This window comes from Columba livia, chromosome 9 (genome assembly GCF_036013475.1).
Source record: "Columba livia isolate bColLiv1 breed racing homer chromosome 9, bColLiv1.pat.W.v2, whole genome shotgun sequence".
Classification (NCBI taxonomy): domain Eukaryota; kingdom Metazoa; phylum Chordata; class Aves; order Columbiformes; family Columbidae; genus Columba; species Columba livia.
The window spans coordinates 23098595-23115554 of record NC_088610.1 but is presented as its reverse complement, the minus strand read 5'-3'; the positions used below and the strand labels follow the sequence as shown (position 1 = coordinate 23115554).

Sequence of the window (16960 nt, the reverse complement as noted above, 5' to 3'; positions counted from 1 at the left end):
GGGGACTGCAATGCAATAGTAATTCTGTGCTAAATTCATGTCTGGTGATGAAGTGTCATTTGGCAGGCACTCCACTCACTTAAAAAGTCCCTATGTTCAAATGCACCCTTCAGTGTATAACACATTACAGTATAATTTTGCCCTGTCTGAGAAGCATAGATAATCTGTTAAATGCTGACTTCTTTCCCCTGCTGTGTGTCTTCATGTAACAGTTTCTCACCCACGGATAATAAATTTGCTACATGCTCTGACGACGGCACTGTTAGAATCTGGGACTTTCTACGTTGCCATGAGGAGAGAATTCTTCGAGGTATGTGTACCAAAAGTACTGATTGGGGTATTTCAGGAGGGGGAAAACCTTTTTTTAACTAGGTGTTCACAATACAGAAGTATCAGCTTGTCTACATTTTTGTATTACCTCCCTGTCCTAAACCTTCCAAACAAGTTTTTGTTTGGCTGCTGCTGTAGGTGTCTTAGAATATTCAAAGAGGCTGCAGGTCACAGTGGCGTTACTCTGCTAACTGTCCACTTAAGCTCTAAACAATGGAGGTGGATATAAGGACATTTTTTCTACTGCTAACATTGGCAGAAACAGCTGTTTTGGGATCAGGAATACATTTATCTTTCTCCAAAGCTTAATCTTTGTGACCGCTTTTACTTCCGAGCACGCATCTTCACGAAGAGGATTCCATTCTTTTTAGTGGGCGTGCCTTCCATTCCGATTTCTTCAAAGGCAAGGTGGTTACTTTTTCACAGTCCTTAAGAGGATGAGAGCATTTAGGTAGAGAAAATAAGGAAATTTTGATCACATCATGCATAGCACACAAATAATCCTAGCTTTGGGTCAATAGTTTTCTGTCCACCATCTGTGTACACTAACTTTGGTGCCTTTCTGCTGGCTTTGTCAAGCTTTCTCCTTCTCTTGTTGCAGTCTTACTGAGCAATAACAGTAACTTCTGACAACTCCTTTCTTGCAGAAGATGTCAAAGGTACATAATTTAATAGGAGAACATATTAAAGGCTGCCATTAAATTGGGGGTTGTAGGCATGCAGATAAACTGCAAAGATGGCATGCAATAAAAACATGGAATTTCAGTTTTAGGTGTGTGAGCTTGTTCAGTGCTTTCCTAAAGTAAGGATTTTTCTTTTTTAAAATCGTGCTTCCAACTTGGACCTGCTTTATGTATTTTATAAAGTAGAGCTCTCCCTGTTTCTCTTGACTCTTAAGCTTTCTTGTTTTACTAATATATTACTTTCAAGCACCACTACTTTGAAAACACATTGGCCTCCAGCGATCTTGCAGTGATGATATTCTAACAGAATCTGTGCATGGACGTTATGGTAGATGTGTTCTTTGCAGGAGCTGGCAAGTGAATTTCTAGGCTGTCTCATTTACACCTTTTATTCTGGAAGGACCCAAACAGATTCAGGACTATTTTGCCTGATGCTTTACTAAAGAGATCATTCTGCACCAGGCTCGTTCTGTATCCTCCTCCAGGTTTGTACTGACTACTCGTTGAAACTGTGTGGAGGAAAGGGAGATAACTGCTATGCAGAGTTGTGAAGATTGTAAAAATCCTTCCAGTTCTTCTACATTCTTTTAATATTCCGCATAAAGTGGAAGTAAAGCATTTGATTTAGGCCATAAAGAACAGAACTCGCATTACATTTCCTTCTGTTGTCTTGCATACTTGAACATTGTGATTGTGACTATAACTCAAATAGAATGATGCTTTAATTTCTTATAGTTTAGACATCTCAATATACACTTCTTAGTTTGCAAAATAGCTCTATAAAGAATATCTTTGTTTCTGCTTACATAGTGCACCCACAATATGTTTCATCTTTTATAAGCTGGAAATATTTTGATAACTTTACATCTCTGGATAAAAATTGGGCAGGGGAGATTATTCCTTGTTTCTGCAACAGATAAAAACAAACCAAACAAAACAGAGAAAAACCACAATACCACCTAAAAATCCCCCACAACAAAACAAAACCAATATTCTAAACCCTTAGTGCCGGGAGTGGGAGGATGCTTCTGCAAAACATGCAAGTTTGATTTGGTTTTGACCCCTAGCACTATTGTGAAGTATAATCAGAAGATGTATTTGAAAGAGCTGTATGGGTAACACTTAAGTAGCTTTCTTGGTGGAAAATGCAAACTTCCATTTCGTTATTTGAAGTTCAGAGCTTCTGGCTTTAGGAAACTGAACTTCAGCTTTTTGCTTCTCCACATGCGTTCTGCTTTGTGTTTATGAGCATGACCTGTAGAACTTTGCTTACTACAGCTTTCAAAATATGTAAATACTCATGTTATTGCTATTCCAAAGTTAGTGACTTGTAAATTAAAATCTTAATGGCACTTTATTAAAACTGTATTTCATTACCTACAAAAAGTGCTTAGATTTAATACCATGCTCAGGAATGTTCTTTTTATTTCCTACTTTCACAAACTGTGCTTCAGCTCTTCTGGTTAATATTGGTGCTGTGAAGTTGAAAGATTCTACAGTATAGTTTAGATCCAAAGCTTCACTTAATGTGTTAAGGTATTGTTAGGTTATCACACTGAATTATAAAAATCAAATTATGGTATCCGTTTGTAGCCAGATGTGTTCCTAAAGAAGATTATCACTCACAGGGATATGATGTCAATATATTGTTATTTCTACTGATTTTTCAGCAACAGATTAAGGAACATTTTAAAAAGCAGACTTTAGGACTACAATGCTAAGGAACACTTTTAAAGGAATTTGATAAAAAGCATAAGGGATAAGCTTTGTTTATATAGAAAGGACAAAATTCTGTACAATTGTTACAGATGCTTTTGTTTGCACTGGAATGAACTAATACTATTTATTTGTGTTATTTGGATGGCTCCCTTTACTTGATACTGGTCTAAAGGAACAATTCTAGTCTTAGCTTCCAAAGAGGACAGGAAAAACAAATTTGAAGTGTTGAATTACGCAGGGCTACTTCTTAACGTTTTGCTGGAGTTCTTTCAGCTGTCTGCAGAGGGCTATGCTTTTTCTCAGCAGTTCAAGCCATGAGTACACGGGTTACGTGAGAAACACTAATTAACTGTGTCCAGCTTCCTTTTAATGTGTCAAAATGAAAATAAGCAGGACACCCTGTTTTGTTCTTCATACATAATGCCAGACATTCTTGATCTTTTGTCCTTAATCTGGCTCAGAGTCCCATTGCCCAGCTTTTCACTAATTAATGTTACTTTGCTGCTTTTGTGCCAGGGCATAGTAGATGGAGTTTGGGCATTTTGTTAGAAGTATGTGCAAATTTATTGGGCTCTTTTCTAATATTGTGAAGAAATAAATAGGATTAAAATCCTCCATTTCTTGCAAAACCATCTTTTAAGTAATTCATCTTCAAGTGAATTATCTTGGAAGCACTCTAAGGTGGGGGAAATGGCATTGTCACAGTCACCGATCTGCTGGCTTCCCCTCAGCCCAGTTACTGTCTCTTCTCTTGAACTGAAGGTGCTGTACCCCTAATTCTGCACTGGTAGCTTTTTCCCCATTATTCATTTCTGTAACGTTACCATCTTAATGGTGATAACAAGTACAGTTTGGTGCACTTGCTAAAATACACTGGTAGAAATTCAACTGATGTTAAAATAATCTTGTTCTTAACAAGAGAAGGAAAACAGTCTATAGTGTAGTAATATGCTGTTTTCATGTCAGTGATCTGTTAGTCTGAAAGGCATTTCCAGTAGTGGCATTGATAACAAAACACTATCAGGTCTTTAGTCTAAACAGTTGCAGTGAAATTAATGCCAGGACTTATGTAAATTGCCCCCACTTGTGTAAGAACATACACACTGAAGGCTTTTATTAATGCTAATTACATCTGGTAAAAAAAAATATTTATACAGTAAAAGCTTGATATCCCTCTATTTCTACTGAGAAATTAAAGTTATCTGTGATTTGACTGGCGGCTGTGAATCTTTGGGTATTGGGTGTGTGCTGCTGTACCCTTGAGAACACTGCAGGTAGATCATTAGTAAATACACGATTCCTTGATTATTCCCAGTGTAAAGTCACGGGTTGGGGGCTACACACACATTTCAATGTTGTCAGTTCCACTGTCTGTCCTTCCTTCTCTCACAGTCACACACACGAAATCCACTAGAAACGTGTGCTTGGGAGGACTGTACGATTTTCATCTGGAAGTCTGGATGAGCTGGATGGTGCCAGGATTTCAAAGCTTGCCTGGCATAAATAGGTGTTTTGGGGAGGGTGACTACTCAGCTCTCTGAAGGATGATAGTCCAGCATTTGATAAGATATTTTCTATATAAGTTTTTCTGTTTTCTGGCTGTAAAATAGAGTAATACACTAAATTATCTTCCAGCCAACATGGTAGATTTGGGCAAAAGATTTTTCTTATGCTAACTTGAACAATTAAAAGCAATTATGATTACTTCAGCCATCTGTTCCTAAGTTCTGAAAAAGTGTCTCCACAGCTTGTCATGCTGAAATAACTGGAGAATTTTTTATTCCTTCCTTTTAGTCTGTTTCCGGATCTTCAGTAGCAAATAAAATACCATGAAGTGTCTTTAGTTGTTTAAATCAATTGCATGGTTTGTGTACTGCGCACTTTCTGCCTGGAAGTGAAGGATCTCTGCAGTGTGTTTGACATCCGCTTCCTCAGTCAAATAGCAAATCCTGTATGTCAGTTCAGAGGCGATGTGTTCAGTAATTAAATGGAACCTGAGAACCAGAACTGAGAAGAACTAATCTTCATTTTGGGTCCTTTGCTTTTAAGCATAGACTACTAGCTAGGTCTTGGGCTTTGGAGCAGGGAGCTTCTAAAACTTACCTTTTCCTGGAATGTAATTGAACTCTACTCTGGGTAATTTAAAAGAAAAAAAGACAATCCTCACGTTGCTGTTTACATTTCTTTTCCCTTTATCTGAAGTTTTTGTGTTGTTTGTCTCAGTACAGAGAGAAAAGCCACCAAATTCAAGAAATGCACGTATGTTGATACTGTGCTTCTTGTAAGGAGACATAGTGTTTAAACCTTCTGTTTCTTGTGGGGACTTGCTTCTTTGCACTGTTAGGATTTCAGATATACCTCATAGGTCTCTTAGTCTGCTGATGCATCCCTCCGTGATTGAATATTAGAACGATTTTTCTGCAGAACAAAAGCCTGAGATGAGATCCATTTCCAACTGTATGTACCTAGAGAAGGCAAGTCCTTGAATTTTTTAATTTAAAAAACATGAGCTATTTTGAAATGCTAGTATTGAATTGCTTAAATATCTTTGTTGGTAGAGTCTAGTATGGCAGCTTATGTGGCAGGTCTCTGATTTTCATGAAACTTCGTTACCAAAGTGAAGTTTGGGATGAGGAAGAGGGGTAAGTTGCAGCTGAGCCTTTTGAGTTCCAGTTGTGCTCTGGATGGCTGTGCATCCATCTCTTGTGTTTTAGACACAGGCAGTGTTAGGGAACTCGCTCCCTGGGATGGTGATAGTGAATCTGTGAGGGGTTTTCTTCTTCACGAATAGTTCGGATCACTTGCACACTCGATGGTGCAGGAGCCCTTTTGTTCTGCTGTGTGCACTGTGCCAGCCCTGATACTGCCGCCTTGGGGTTGTGTGCATAGAGGACCCCCACGTTTTCATCTCATTAGGAAACCTCTCTGTTGCCTTTGTGAGATTAAGAGTTAGAAATATTGTATATGATTTCCACCTTCAGAAATCGAAGTTACCATGCAAAATATTTTTTCCTCATATCTTTCTCTGTTCTTTTTCCGGAGTTAAGTAACACCAAGGACTTGGAGTGTGAGTATAAACCTCCCTGAGTTCATAGATAGCTCAGTCACTGCTGCTTGCTAAGAAGGTGGGTATAACCCGTGCTAGATGGGAAGAATTCAGTCTTTTCTTGCTTGAGGCTACTCATGTTCCGGTGTCATCTAGCAACTCAGCTTTATTCCTGAGTATAACTTTGAAGGCTACAGCATCTTGGTTTTCTCTTTATAGGAAAATTTACTAGAGGTAGAGTTGTTAAAATCTCAACTTCTATTTGTGTTAAATGAAAACGTCCATCTGAGAATCGAAAAAGAAACTTCCCACTATGTTGACTTACACCAGGTTTCTATTTGTGGGGTGTTCCAATTTGGACAAGAAGTTTGTTTCAATCAACTCTGCTTGAGGTCCTTGATTTCTGTGGTGAGTAGGAGGTAGCTCCATGATGCCTTTGCCCTGCTCCCTAAAGCAATGCCAGGAGAATTTGAGGGTATTGAAGACTGCTCTTGGAGCTGGTCGCACCTGATATGCCTAAAAGAATTTGGTTTACATTGCAGTTCAGTTCTGAGTAATGCTGGTGTACGACATACTAAGACTTAGAGTTCTGATTGTCATCTAGAATCTAGTGTATTTAAAATCCTGGCAAATTAATAACTTAAAATATATAGAATTCTCAAAGAATGCATGACAGAGATCATGAGAAATGAGCCACAGGACCATGACACCTTTTTTTCTTTGTGTTAATGCTTTTCATGAGACAAGAATGAAGAGGCTCTATGCAAGAATGAGATTGTTTCAGATTCAATTTTGAAATCCCTTTTCCTCCCTGAGAATTATCCTGAAGCTGAAAGTTACACTCTCCCATTGAGTCCAATGGCAAAAATTGCACTAAAAAGGCAAATACTTTTAATAAATATATTTTGTTAAGCTTGGAGGAATATTGAGAAACTACGGTGTTTCCTGGGACAGCCAACTCTTAGTGCTGTTGCAGTACACAGTACTCCATGAACAAGCTGTGTGATTGGTGTCATTAAGATTTCTTGCATCTGCTTCCTTTTATCTGTTTGATGATTGCAAGGGGTAGATAAATACCAAACTAGGTAAAACCTTTTTTATGGTTTGTTAGCGTAAATACTTCAGTGCTGAGAATTTCACTGTCACCTGTTGTGACTACATATGGAAGTAAACATAATATGGCACGATCCTCTGCGTAGTGGTCAGGATTTCACCTGCAGTGAGACCATTGGTGCAGCTTTGTCCTCAAACCCCACTCATCGTTGTTGAGAAAGAAAAACACAGTTTTAAGTGGACTATGTTGATATGGATGAAAAAAACCCAAACTATAGGTATAAATATTGATGCTCAGATGACACCAGTCTTCCTTTCTTGGCACAAGTGTAATTGTTGAAAAGGATGCAGGTGGTTTGCACTGGGAGTGGCGGCTTCCTGGGGTCTGCTCACCAGTGTTTGTCATATCACAGGTTCTCAACAGAAAGGATAATCATCCAGAGTTAGTCTTACGCAAGTTATATTAGTAACTCATCTTCTCTGATAAAATCCTATGTGGATCAATACTCAGGATTGAGCACTTCATTTGTTATTTTTTGAATGGAATCTTTTGTCTGACATACCATTTCCTAATAGAGTTGACTACAGAAATATGCTATCTCAGAATAAATGGTAGAAGTCTTCAAAAAAAACAAAGACCACAATTCCCTGGTGAAAGTAATTCATGTCAGTCCTTAGAATCTTACCTTGCTGGCTTCTTCATTCCACTTATGCATGTTTTTTTTCCTTTTTTCCTATCCTGTATTTACTTCACTAGAAGCTTTTTTTGCATCTAGGTAAGCACTGACTTTTCAAATAATTTTATATTATCTTTTGCATCATTTCAATCCTGCAAACTCAAATTATTTCCTATTTTAGTACATTTAGCTCTTGAGTGATGCTCTGACTTTAGTCGTGAGACACTTTGCATCGAGTTTAATCGTGTGGATAACGTTGCAGGTCTCATACTAAGGTTTACACATTCATGTGGACAGCCCGGCACTGGGAGATGGGGTGAGAGCTTGCAAATGTTTTCTTGAAAACACAGTGGTGGTTTTTTTCTCTCTTCTTTACCTGCCTGGCCTTATATTCTCATGAGAAAGGTAGTCCTACTCATCGTGCATTGCATTTATAGGAAGACTGAGGATCAAAAGAGAAACTGGGGAATGTGCTGAAATGGGATTGAATAACAGACCAGGAAAAAGGGGTGCATAAGAATCCTGAAAAAAAGTGGGTGAAAGGTGGGTGGAAATGAGGAGGATAGCAAATGGAAGGAAAGGGCAGAGCCATGCCAGTATGAAAAAACTTAATAAAACAACAGCTGGTGTAACTATTGAGAAAAGACAGTGACAGTGTGAGCAAGGAGGTGAGAGTCATGCTGGGACCCCACAGAAGTTACACTCCTGGTGTTGTGGTGATAAACCTGGGCAAACGCAGCTGCTGGAGCTGCCAGAGCAACAGCTGAATGACACACTCGGACACAAGCGGACAGTATATAACATACCAACAGTCTGTGTATGTACTGTAATGCGTGTGTGGAAACGTGTAATAATGCTACCCATATACATACACACATATTTTTCCCTAATCTCTTTTAAATTTTATATTCTGTGTCATGACTTTTAGAGACTCAAGTTGATGCGTTTGAGTACCATTAGGAACACATTCCTTATTCATTGGGAAGATGACTACCGAGTGCTGGTTTAGTGAGCAAATGGTAACACTGTTCCTACTGGAACCAGGAGAAAGCTGTCTCTACTGCTTGGTTAAAACTCCTTCTGGTTTTTATTAGGCCCTAAGAAGTAATGTGGATCCTCTCCCTGCCCACCCCCCCCCCCGACTTTTGTTGATTTAACAGCTCTAAAACTGAAATATCTAATAATTGCCAGCTTTGGATTGCTTCAGTTGGGAATATAATCGAGGCACATCCATGCTGCATGCTTCTGCAAAAAGTGTTTGATTAGATTAAGCATGCAAATATGTAATAAATATTAGTTTTCAAAGTACAGTGCCAGAACTTTCCAAGTGACCGAGATAGATTTTATGGTGAAAATACAAGCTGTCATTTAATTTTGCTATTTACAGATAAAAGACTTTGTATTGCAAACAACACACTTTTCAAGGAAAGACATTTTTATTTTTACTGTTGAAAGTATATGTGTGTATTGCAGATACAGTAACTGTCTTGGAAGATTTATGAATTAATATTTTATCATGGAAAGGGTTTTTACAGTTAAATTTAAAAATAAAGTTATTAAGTGTCTTAGCTTCAAAGCAGCACAGCTGTAAGCATCAGAATTACAGCCGTATAGGAGAACACTACAACTTTCCACAATGTTTATGTCTTATAAGAAGTTTTACAGACTAGATTTAACATTTCTTCCATCGCAAACAGTTTGGAATACTATGTGTGATTATTATCTCAGTGGAAGCATCTCATATTTCTAGTGCTGCAAGACAGTATTTTGATACATTACACAATCTGTCAAGTTCTGGCTTGTGTTCAACAATTCAAAGCACAGCTTGGTTATGTATCTTTTTTTTTTTTTAATGTCATATTTTGTTCATATTTGTCATATTGTGTATAAAGTAATTTTGCTCCAATAAAGATAGGTAGGTAAGTAGAGCTATTCCAGATACAACTACAGCCGCATAAAGAAGCGGTTGTATCTCTTCAGTATAATTTTCTGCTGTAGACAAGGCAAGGACTTCAGGTATCTTGCATATGGTGCCTTTGAAGACAGAATTAAGCTTTCAAAGGGAACTTACAATGGCTATTTAAATATGAACCTGACCTGAGAAACTGAAATGTAACTATTAGCAGGACTGGAATAGGCGCTTCTGCCAACTCCCCAAGATCTCAGAGTGGAAAATTAAGAATTCCGTTCAAAAAAGCTGAGGCATGGCTTCCCTTGGCTGCTTAAAGTTGGGAAAAAATAATACATTTTAGTAAAAAGCAAACCCGGCTAATTAGTGTGTGCTGACAGATGCATATTTTCTACCATATGTACAACAGCTTTTTTATCTGCCTCTCTATTTAGAATGATGGAGCATGAAAATATTTTAAATATTACATTAAAATAGTACTTCTTTAATTTCCATCACTTAAAAAAGCTACCTCTAAAAAGAGTCCTAACATCTGATAAATTAGGAGCTTTGCTGTAGCTATTGTAGACTTCAAACAAAGAGTAGGAAGAATCGTTGAAAAAGCATAGCTCAGGATCCAGTCTTATTACTATTATTATATATTAGGAAAATCAAGTCTAAATATTTATACAATACTTCTACATTTGAACTTCTCTTTATAGCTGACTTATTTCTTCTCCAAAATGATCCTATTCTGCTTCATTTTTTCTTTGTGTGTGTTAAGGTTTAAGGAATGGTTCTGATAAGTATTTACTGTCGTCAGATGCAGAATTTGTGTAGCAAGACCTCAGTGTTCTTCCTTGCGTAACACAAGGCCTAATGTTCATTGAGAACTACTTTTCATCAAAAGTTGAGGTTCTTGCTGGGCTTGTAGCTCATCAGTACTCTTAAAGGTGGAAAAAAAAATCTGAGTATCCACTTTCAAATGAATGGAGAGCTGAGCTTGCTTTCCTTCCCCAAGTTTCCATGGGAGACAGTTGTCCTGAGATGGGTTCATAAAGTTTCAGGTGAAAGTAAAAGATTTTAGTTCAAAAAGAGAATTTTGATTTTTTTTTTTTTTTAATATTTGGAGATACATAGCACAAATTGACGTATAAACGGTATTAACAGGTAAGTAATTTCCCACGTCATTACAACTCTGATAGGAGTCCTCAGAAGTTTGAGTTCAAACTCACTTGATGTTCCAGGTATGTTGCCATTAGAAAAGTATTGTGGAAAAGTTAAAAGTACTGAAAAAGAAAATATTTTAGTTTATCTCCTCTAGTCCAATGGAAACACATCTAAAATCCCATTTTTACTGGGGAGATGGAGGGTCTCTCTCAGGTTTTTTTTGGGGGGAGGGCTTGGGTTTTTGTAGCTGTTTCCTTACTAGTGTGGTAGAACAGTGTGAGTTCTGCTTAATGTAGGTTTTGTGCAGTCTCTGTCCTTGGAGGTTTTCAGCATTACAACTGGATAAACCCTGAGCAGCCTGGGCTGACCCGATAGCTTTGAGCATTATCTTACAATACTGAATTCCCCTGTTTTGCCAAAGGGGAAACAAAGGAGCAGAAAATCCTAGTGATTTACTTTGTAGCTACCTTCAGCTGTAGACCAGCATATGTGACATAAGGAACTGACCTTCTTAAACTCATTATTTTTTTAGTTTGCTTTTTCTTCCAGCTTTTAACGTGCCTGAGGAAATACGCACAATCGATTTAGATTGGAAAGATTTCTTAATGTTCAGCGGCACTTTTTCCAGAGCCGATAGACATTTGGTCATTCCACAATGGTTAACAGTTTATTCGACTTAATCATTACTGTAGTTTAAGTATTGCTTAGACTTCTCCTACAGTCAATGGAAATTTTTTGTAAATAAGATGGAAGATGTGATAGCATGCTGTCAGCATCTTCAAAGCTCCTTTCGATTATGTAGTAACAGCGAAATAAAAAGATATATATATATAGATATAAGTGCAGTTGTATATGCATATGTATTTTCAGTCAGTCTCTGTAAGTATAGAGCCTTTATAATGGTACCCAGTAGCACATTTTATGGGCTCTAATATTAGTTTGCTGCTTTTTTTCAAAATTACACCGTCCTGAAATAAATTGTATAGGTGATGTTGTAAAGCTTTAAAGCACATGCACGATTAGAACAGATTGAAAATGTTTGCTTTAAAAGAAAAAAGTAATTTACATTAAGGCTTTACTCTCTAAACTGAAGCAGCCTTAGTTTGTCCATCTGCTTTGTCATCGCTGTTCTTGAAGGTGCATTTCTTTAGATCATGTTTCTGAGCTCTCCAAAGGATAAGTAGACCTGGTGTGTTTGCAGACATATCGGCCTTTATCTCTAGATTAAATGGGTGTTAGAGAATATTTTTCTTTCAAGCAAAAGCTGGGCTACATATCCTATTTCATTGTTCATGCCCACACCTCTCCCAGGTCTTGACCTGACCTTCACGTCTAAGTGTATTTCATTAGTTTTCAAGTTTAAGTGTATTAGCAGAAGTCCGCACAATATTGAATCTGATTTTGAGACTGCAATTAACTTATATTGTAAAAAAAAAAAAATTTCTTTGTCTTGAAACATGCTGCTTTTCAAGCACTTGAAAAGTCCAAGCCAGATTTGTTCTGGTGTTTCTACTACAGATGAGTTTAGAAAGGAATAACACCACACTTCAAAATCTGTAGACATAGTTCCCCCTTCTGAACTGTAATTAATCAGTAGCAAGGAACAGCTGCACACAGTGCTACCTGGACAGCTATCAAGTGTTGCTGTATGTAGTGTAGTTACAAGGTGTGAATATTGTTAGGAAGATGTCTCTGTTTCCTGAAGGTTTCCTGTGTCTGCAGCTTGGGACGGTGCAGTGTTGCTGCTTGCTTGTTGTGCCTTTTCCTCACATCTGCCTGCTGCTCGCTCTTAGCCATGCATAGCTCTTAGGCAGAGTGTTTTTCATTAGACCAGCCAATACAGTTAGAAGCAATGCTTTATTTATGTATGAAGCCACACCAGCTTGTCTTAAGGACAGAGAAACTTGCTTATTTTAGCCTAGCTGATATAGTTGGGTAATAAGATGTCTTCTCCCTACAGATCTTGCTTTATGCTCTTAAATCCTCAAAGAGCAATGAGTCTTCATTGCTTCCATAGCAGGAACTCTGCCTACTTAAAATGAATGTATAAGGTCTTCTCTCTTTGGCAATATGTATATTCTCAAAATCGTTATTCTCTTAGCTAGTTTGCTAAATCTAGTGATTGGGAATATCAATAATGTTGACAGATATGGATTTCTGTGGATCACTGTTCTCCTTTTGGAAGGCCTTTCTGCACAGACAAGTAAGCATATGGTATTAAGACTAGGAATGTAAAAAGCTAAATTCAATCAGACAATTATTTTGTTACGTCAGATTGATTTGTACTCTACAGTTGTATTCTGGAGATCTTTGGGCAAAGGTAGGTTCTCTCACATCATTCCCAGCTTATCAGGATTATCCTTTGCTTCCAAAGGAATGGAGAAAAAAATGATCATTCCAATCACTACATAAGCATTTTAGATGTGTCATTTCTGTAGTACGTATTGCTTTTGCTGACAGTTTCAAACAGAGCTTTTGTAAAAATGCAATTGGAAATTTTAATGCTAGTGTTTAACTTTAGAATTTCTGCATTCACGTTATAAAACTGGAATGGTGGAAGCTTTAATTAGCAGGCGCAATCCTGCCAGACATATTTGTAGAGATGTAACTGCTGCTTCCTGCCTGGAAAAACCCATCCTGCTTGCTCAAAGGTGTCACCTGCTGCCTCTGCTCTCCCACTCTGCCGTTCTCCTTTCCCTGCGTCACGGAGTTCTTCAAGGAATACACAGTGTTTCTCCTCAGGAGCACTTGCGGTGTGTGTTTCAGTTGACAGTTTCACCATGAGGATGTCTATTCCTAGTAAGTCTGGATGTGGAAATACTGGCAATTAAGTCTGTTTTACACAGTGGTTGAAGTTGCATTAGTTTCTGCGGAGCTCTGTCCCACCAGGTATTGTCACTGCAGCGTGTAGCGAGCCATAGCACTTCACTGAAATTCAAAGAAAGTTCTCAGTAATGGTGGTTTATTACACAGAAATCATTTTCTAGAAATACCAGAAATTCTTTTTAACTCATTACAAAATACTTTATTGACCAAATTAATCACTTTTGTTCCAATAGGATGTCAGTATTTGAATGAGTTTAACTTTTGGCATGACGTCAAAACGCAAGTAAGGAATAGGCATGGCTCAGGTTTTCCTGAAAAACACTGAGAAGAATTTGTTAGAGCAGCAGTTATCACAAGTATCTAACAAACATAGTTTAGTAGTGATGTTTGAAAATTATCAATTTGGGGAATTTTAATTGGGATTTAATTTGACTTTTAATTTGAAGTGCCATATTAAAAATCTTAGAAATTAATGGTGCATTTACTAGACATGAAGAGTATCAAAATATTTTTTCCTGATGTGTTGACTCTGCCATCCTTGAGGACTTGAGTTTAGGAGTGAAAAGGGAGTTAATTTTTCAGATTATTACAGTCTGTGGCTATTTTTGATGCCATTTACTGTGAATTGGCCTCTGCATGGTAGTGACTGGTAACGCTGCTGGTTTAAGTACCAAGTTCTAGTGACCAGATGTTGTGTGATAATTCTATTTCCAGTCAGTTTGAATAAATAATCTGGCAGTGAGAGGTGGTAAATTGCACTAAAGTTCTAGAAAATCTGTCCCTCAGAAATGTTCATTCACTCAGTAGCGTAAAGGACTATTGGTAAAACTATGATAGATAAATAAGGCTTTTATTTTAAAACTACTATAACTTGTTTGTATGTGACAGCAGGAATTTTGCTGCTTATTTTGCCATAGAATGTATCCGTTGTGCATAGAGCATCTCACTGCAGACATCACGTATAAGAACTGCACACCCCTAGTGTTTTATTTTCGGTGCCAGATGCCTTGGTACAAAGGCACAGCCAGCGCTGTTGATGTGCTGTCTCGAGGTTAGGACACTGCTGGCGGAGTACAAAGGATTAATTCCCAGCTTTCAGTAAGTGAAGAATCTGTTATTCCTAAAGCCAGGTGGTTCTCAGCCTGCTGTACCTTTTTCTCCAGCGTAGTGCTCGTGTCACAGTTGATCACGCTCATGACACGTTGGCGCTTGTAAAACTGCATCTTCCAGCAGCAGATCGTTCATAAGGGAATATGTATTCCAAAAATAGAGACTAGTCTAATGAAGGTGTATGCTGTGTACTAAAGCATTAACTGTATTATTTTACCTTGCACTGAAAATAAACTGTTGACATGGGATTATACCTGTTAAAGCTTCCTTTTTTTTGTGAACTTTTGAAGGTTAAAGTGCACTTTGCTCCTAAATATAGGGCTACTGTATTAACAACAAAAATTAAAAATCAAAATGTAAATTGGGCAGAACTGTTATCTTGCATCATTTTGCCAAAAAATATATTTTTGGTTGTCTTGGGGTTTGTTTTTTGTTTCCTCAGTGGTTATTTCAGTAGCAATGGCATGTGCTTACATAGCCTTTTCTGAAACAGAAATACTGCCATTGTCTTTCGTGAAAGTCATCTTTTCCAATCCCTAACAGTCTGTGCTTCCATGACTATTTAAATAAACCTATGTATGGGGATTTATGTGTGCGAGTGGAGACTGTACCACCCCTCCCACAGTCACTGACTCCATTTATCAGTAATTTTATTTTACAGATTTCTAAGTCCAGCTTCCTAGAAGAGCAATGCTGTGGTTTTCCGTTCCTCAGCGTAGCTATTTCTACACAGCACAGAGCAGTTCCACTCAAGGGTCAGGACAGCAACCTATTAACTGGTGATGACTTTTCCCTCGCTATTTACGTGCCTAACCTACTTACTTGGTGCTTCCTGCTATTTTGCAAACAAATGCTGTTTTCCCAGAAGTGCTGCTTTTTAGCTTCAGTCTCCTATCTCTGGAGTTTCAAAGATGGACCCAGTTCATTGTTACCACGTGAACTGGTTTATACATTTCTGAGTCTGGAAAGATTTCCCATTTCCTTTCTGTGTGTTTAAGATTAAAAACTGCCACAGAAAGCACTGAGTGAAATCTGAAGATTCCTTAGGGAGGAGCTGCTTTCTGAAGGACATCTGCCCAGTAAACACTTGTTCTCTTTTGCCTTTCCTTTTAAATTTATTCTCTAGTTGGCATTTTCTTTTGGTGCTTTGAGTCTGCATTTTTTACACAGCTGCAGATGATTTGCAGTGAAATTGAGCAGGTCTCTTTTGTGGTGGTGTTCTTATATAACAAACACTATAGAACTCAAGGGAAAAAGTCCCATAGATAACCTGTTTATTATTGCAATTTTTTCTTTCCAGAACAGTAATAGTTACAATCTCTAGTATTAGTATTACTGCATCTGTGCTAATCTTGTAACAAAGACGACTGAAATACTGCAGGCAAGATCATTGTTTCAGAAAAATAGAAAAGCTTTTTCTCAGCATTGCTGCGGAGATGGTCCGAATTGTTCTTTTTCTGCTATGGCTTCACTTAGGAATAGATGGACATTGTGTCTTGGATTCTTTTGTCCGTCTCATTTGATTATTAATGTATTTTCTAGAATTTTATATAAACTTGTTACAAGCTTTTGGTGAAACTTTAGAGTTATTCTGAAATACTTTTGGAAGTTTTTTTCCCTGGAAGTGGAAGGTTTTTGACTAATGAAGTTTCTGTCTGTCTTTTAGTTGGAAAATTTTCATTTTGAAATCTCAGACAATGTTTCTGGTACTAACAGGGAGGGGTATGGAATAACACCCAGGAGTTATTTGCTCCCGCTGTACATGTGGCATTTGACTTGAAGATTTTTTTTCCTTCTAGGGAGAAAATTCTCCTGTTCTAATCAACATTTTTTTCCATGAAAGTTCCACTTAATTCATGACAATATACACTGCAGTTATCATTGAAGTGTGCTCTTAGGATACGTTTCTGCAAACCTCTGTGTTTAGGGCTTCCCCAACACTATGCATCATTCCTTTATGCTTATTTTGGCAATTTGTAACAAGCTACTGAGTGCACGTACTTATAGATCAAAATACAAATTCAGTCATAGATTGCATCGCAAAGAGAAACACCACATTTCAATGCCAGCACAATATTCGTATCGTGTCTAATGTTTTCATTCCTTTGAAGTGAGCAGTGAAAAAGTCTACGTGGTAGAAGCACAGTGTTCAAAGAAGTGTTCAGTCTACCTGCAATATGGTGTGGTGGGGTCTGTTTAGTTCTTGTATGCACTATTCTGATCGTGAAAGAACAGTCCCTTAATATGCTGTCATAGGAAACCTGTTTCACACCGATTTTTTTTGCGGGAAGAAGAAATAGTAGTATTTTCCCTGCACTTTAAATCAAATACCACTTGCTTTGTTCACATCTACTCATGATGTTAGTAAATGAATCTGAGAACAGCACTTTTCACTATTTGCTCCATGTACTTTTTATCTGGAACCCCACTTAACCTGCTGATGAGCCTCTTTGCCTTT

General features: G+C 37.8%; 1 protein-coding gene across 7 annotated transcripts in view; it reads left to right on the top strand.

Annotated features, from left to right (window-relative positions):
• WDR33 (WD repeat domain 33) overlaps window positions 1-16960 on the top strand; it is a 71412-nt gene that overhangs the window by 23858 nt on the left and 30594 nt on the right. For 2 of the 7 annotated variants that reach the window (XM_065073206.1, XM_065073203.1), the window contains exon 7: window positions 213-310. In XM_065073206.1, the coding sequence (XP_064929278.1) occupies window positions 213-310 (98 nt within the window). The other 5 variants (XM_065073200.1, XM_065073199.1, XM_065073201.1 and 2 more) reach the window with 5 other exon arrangements.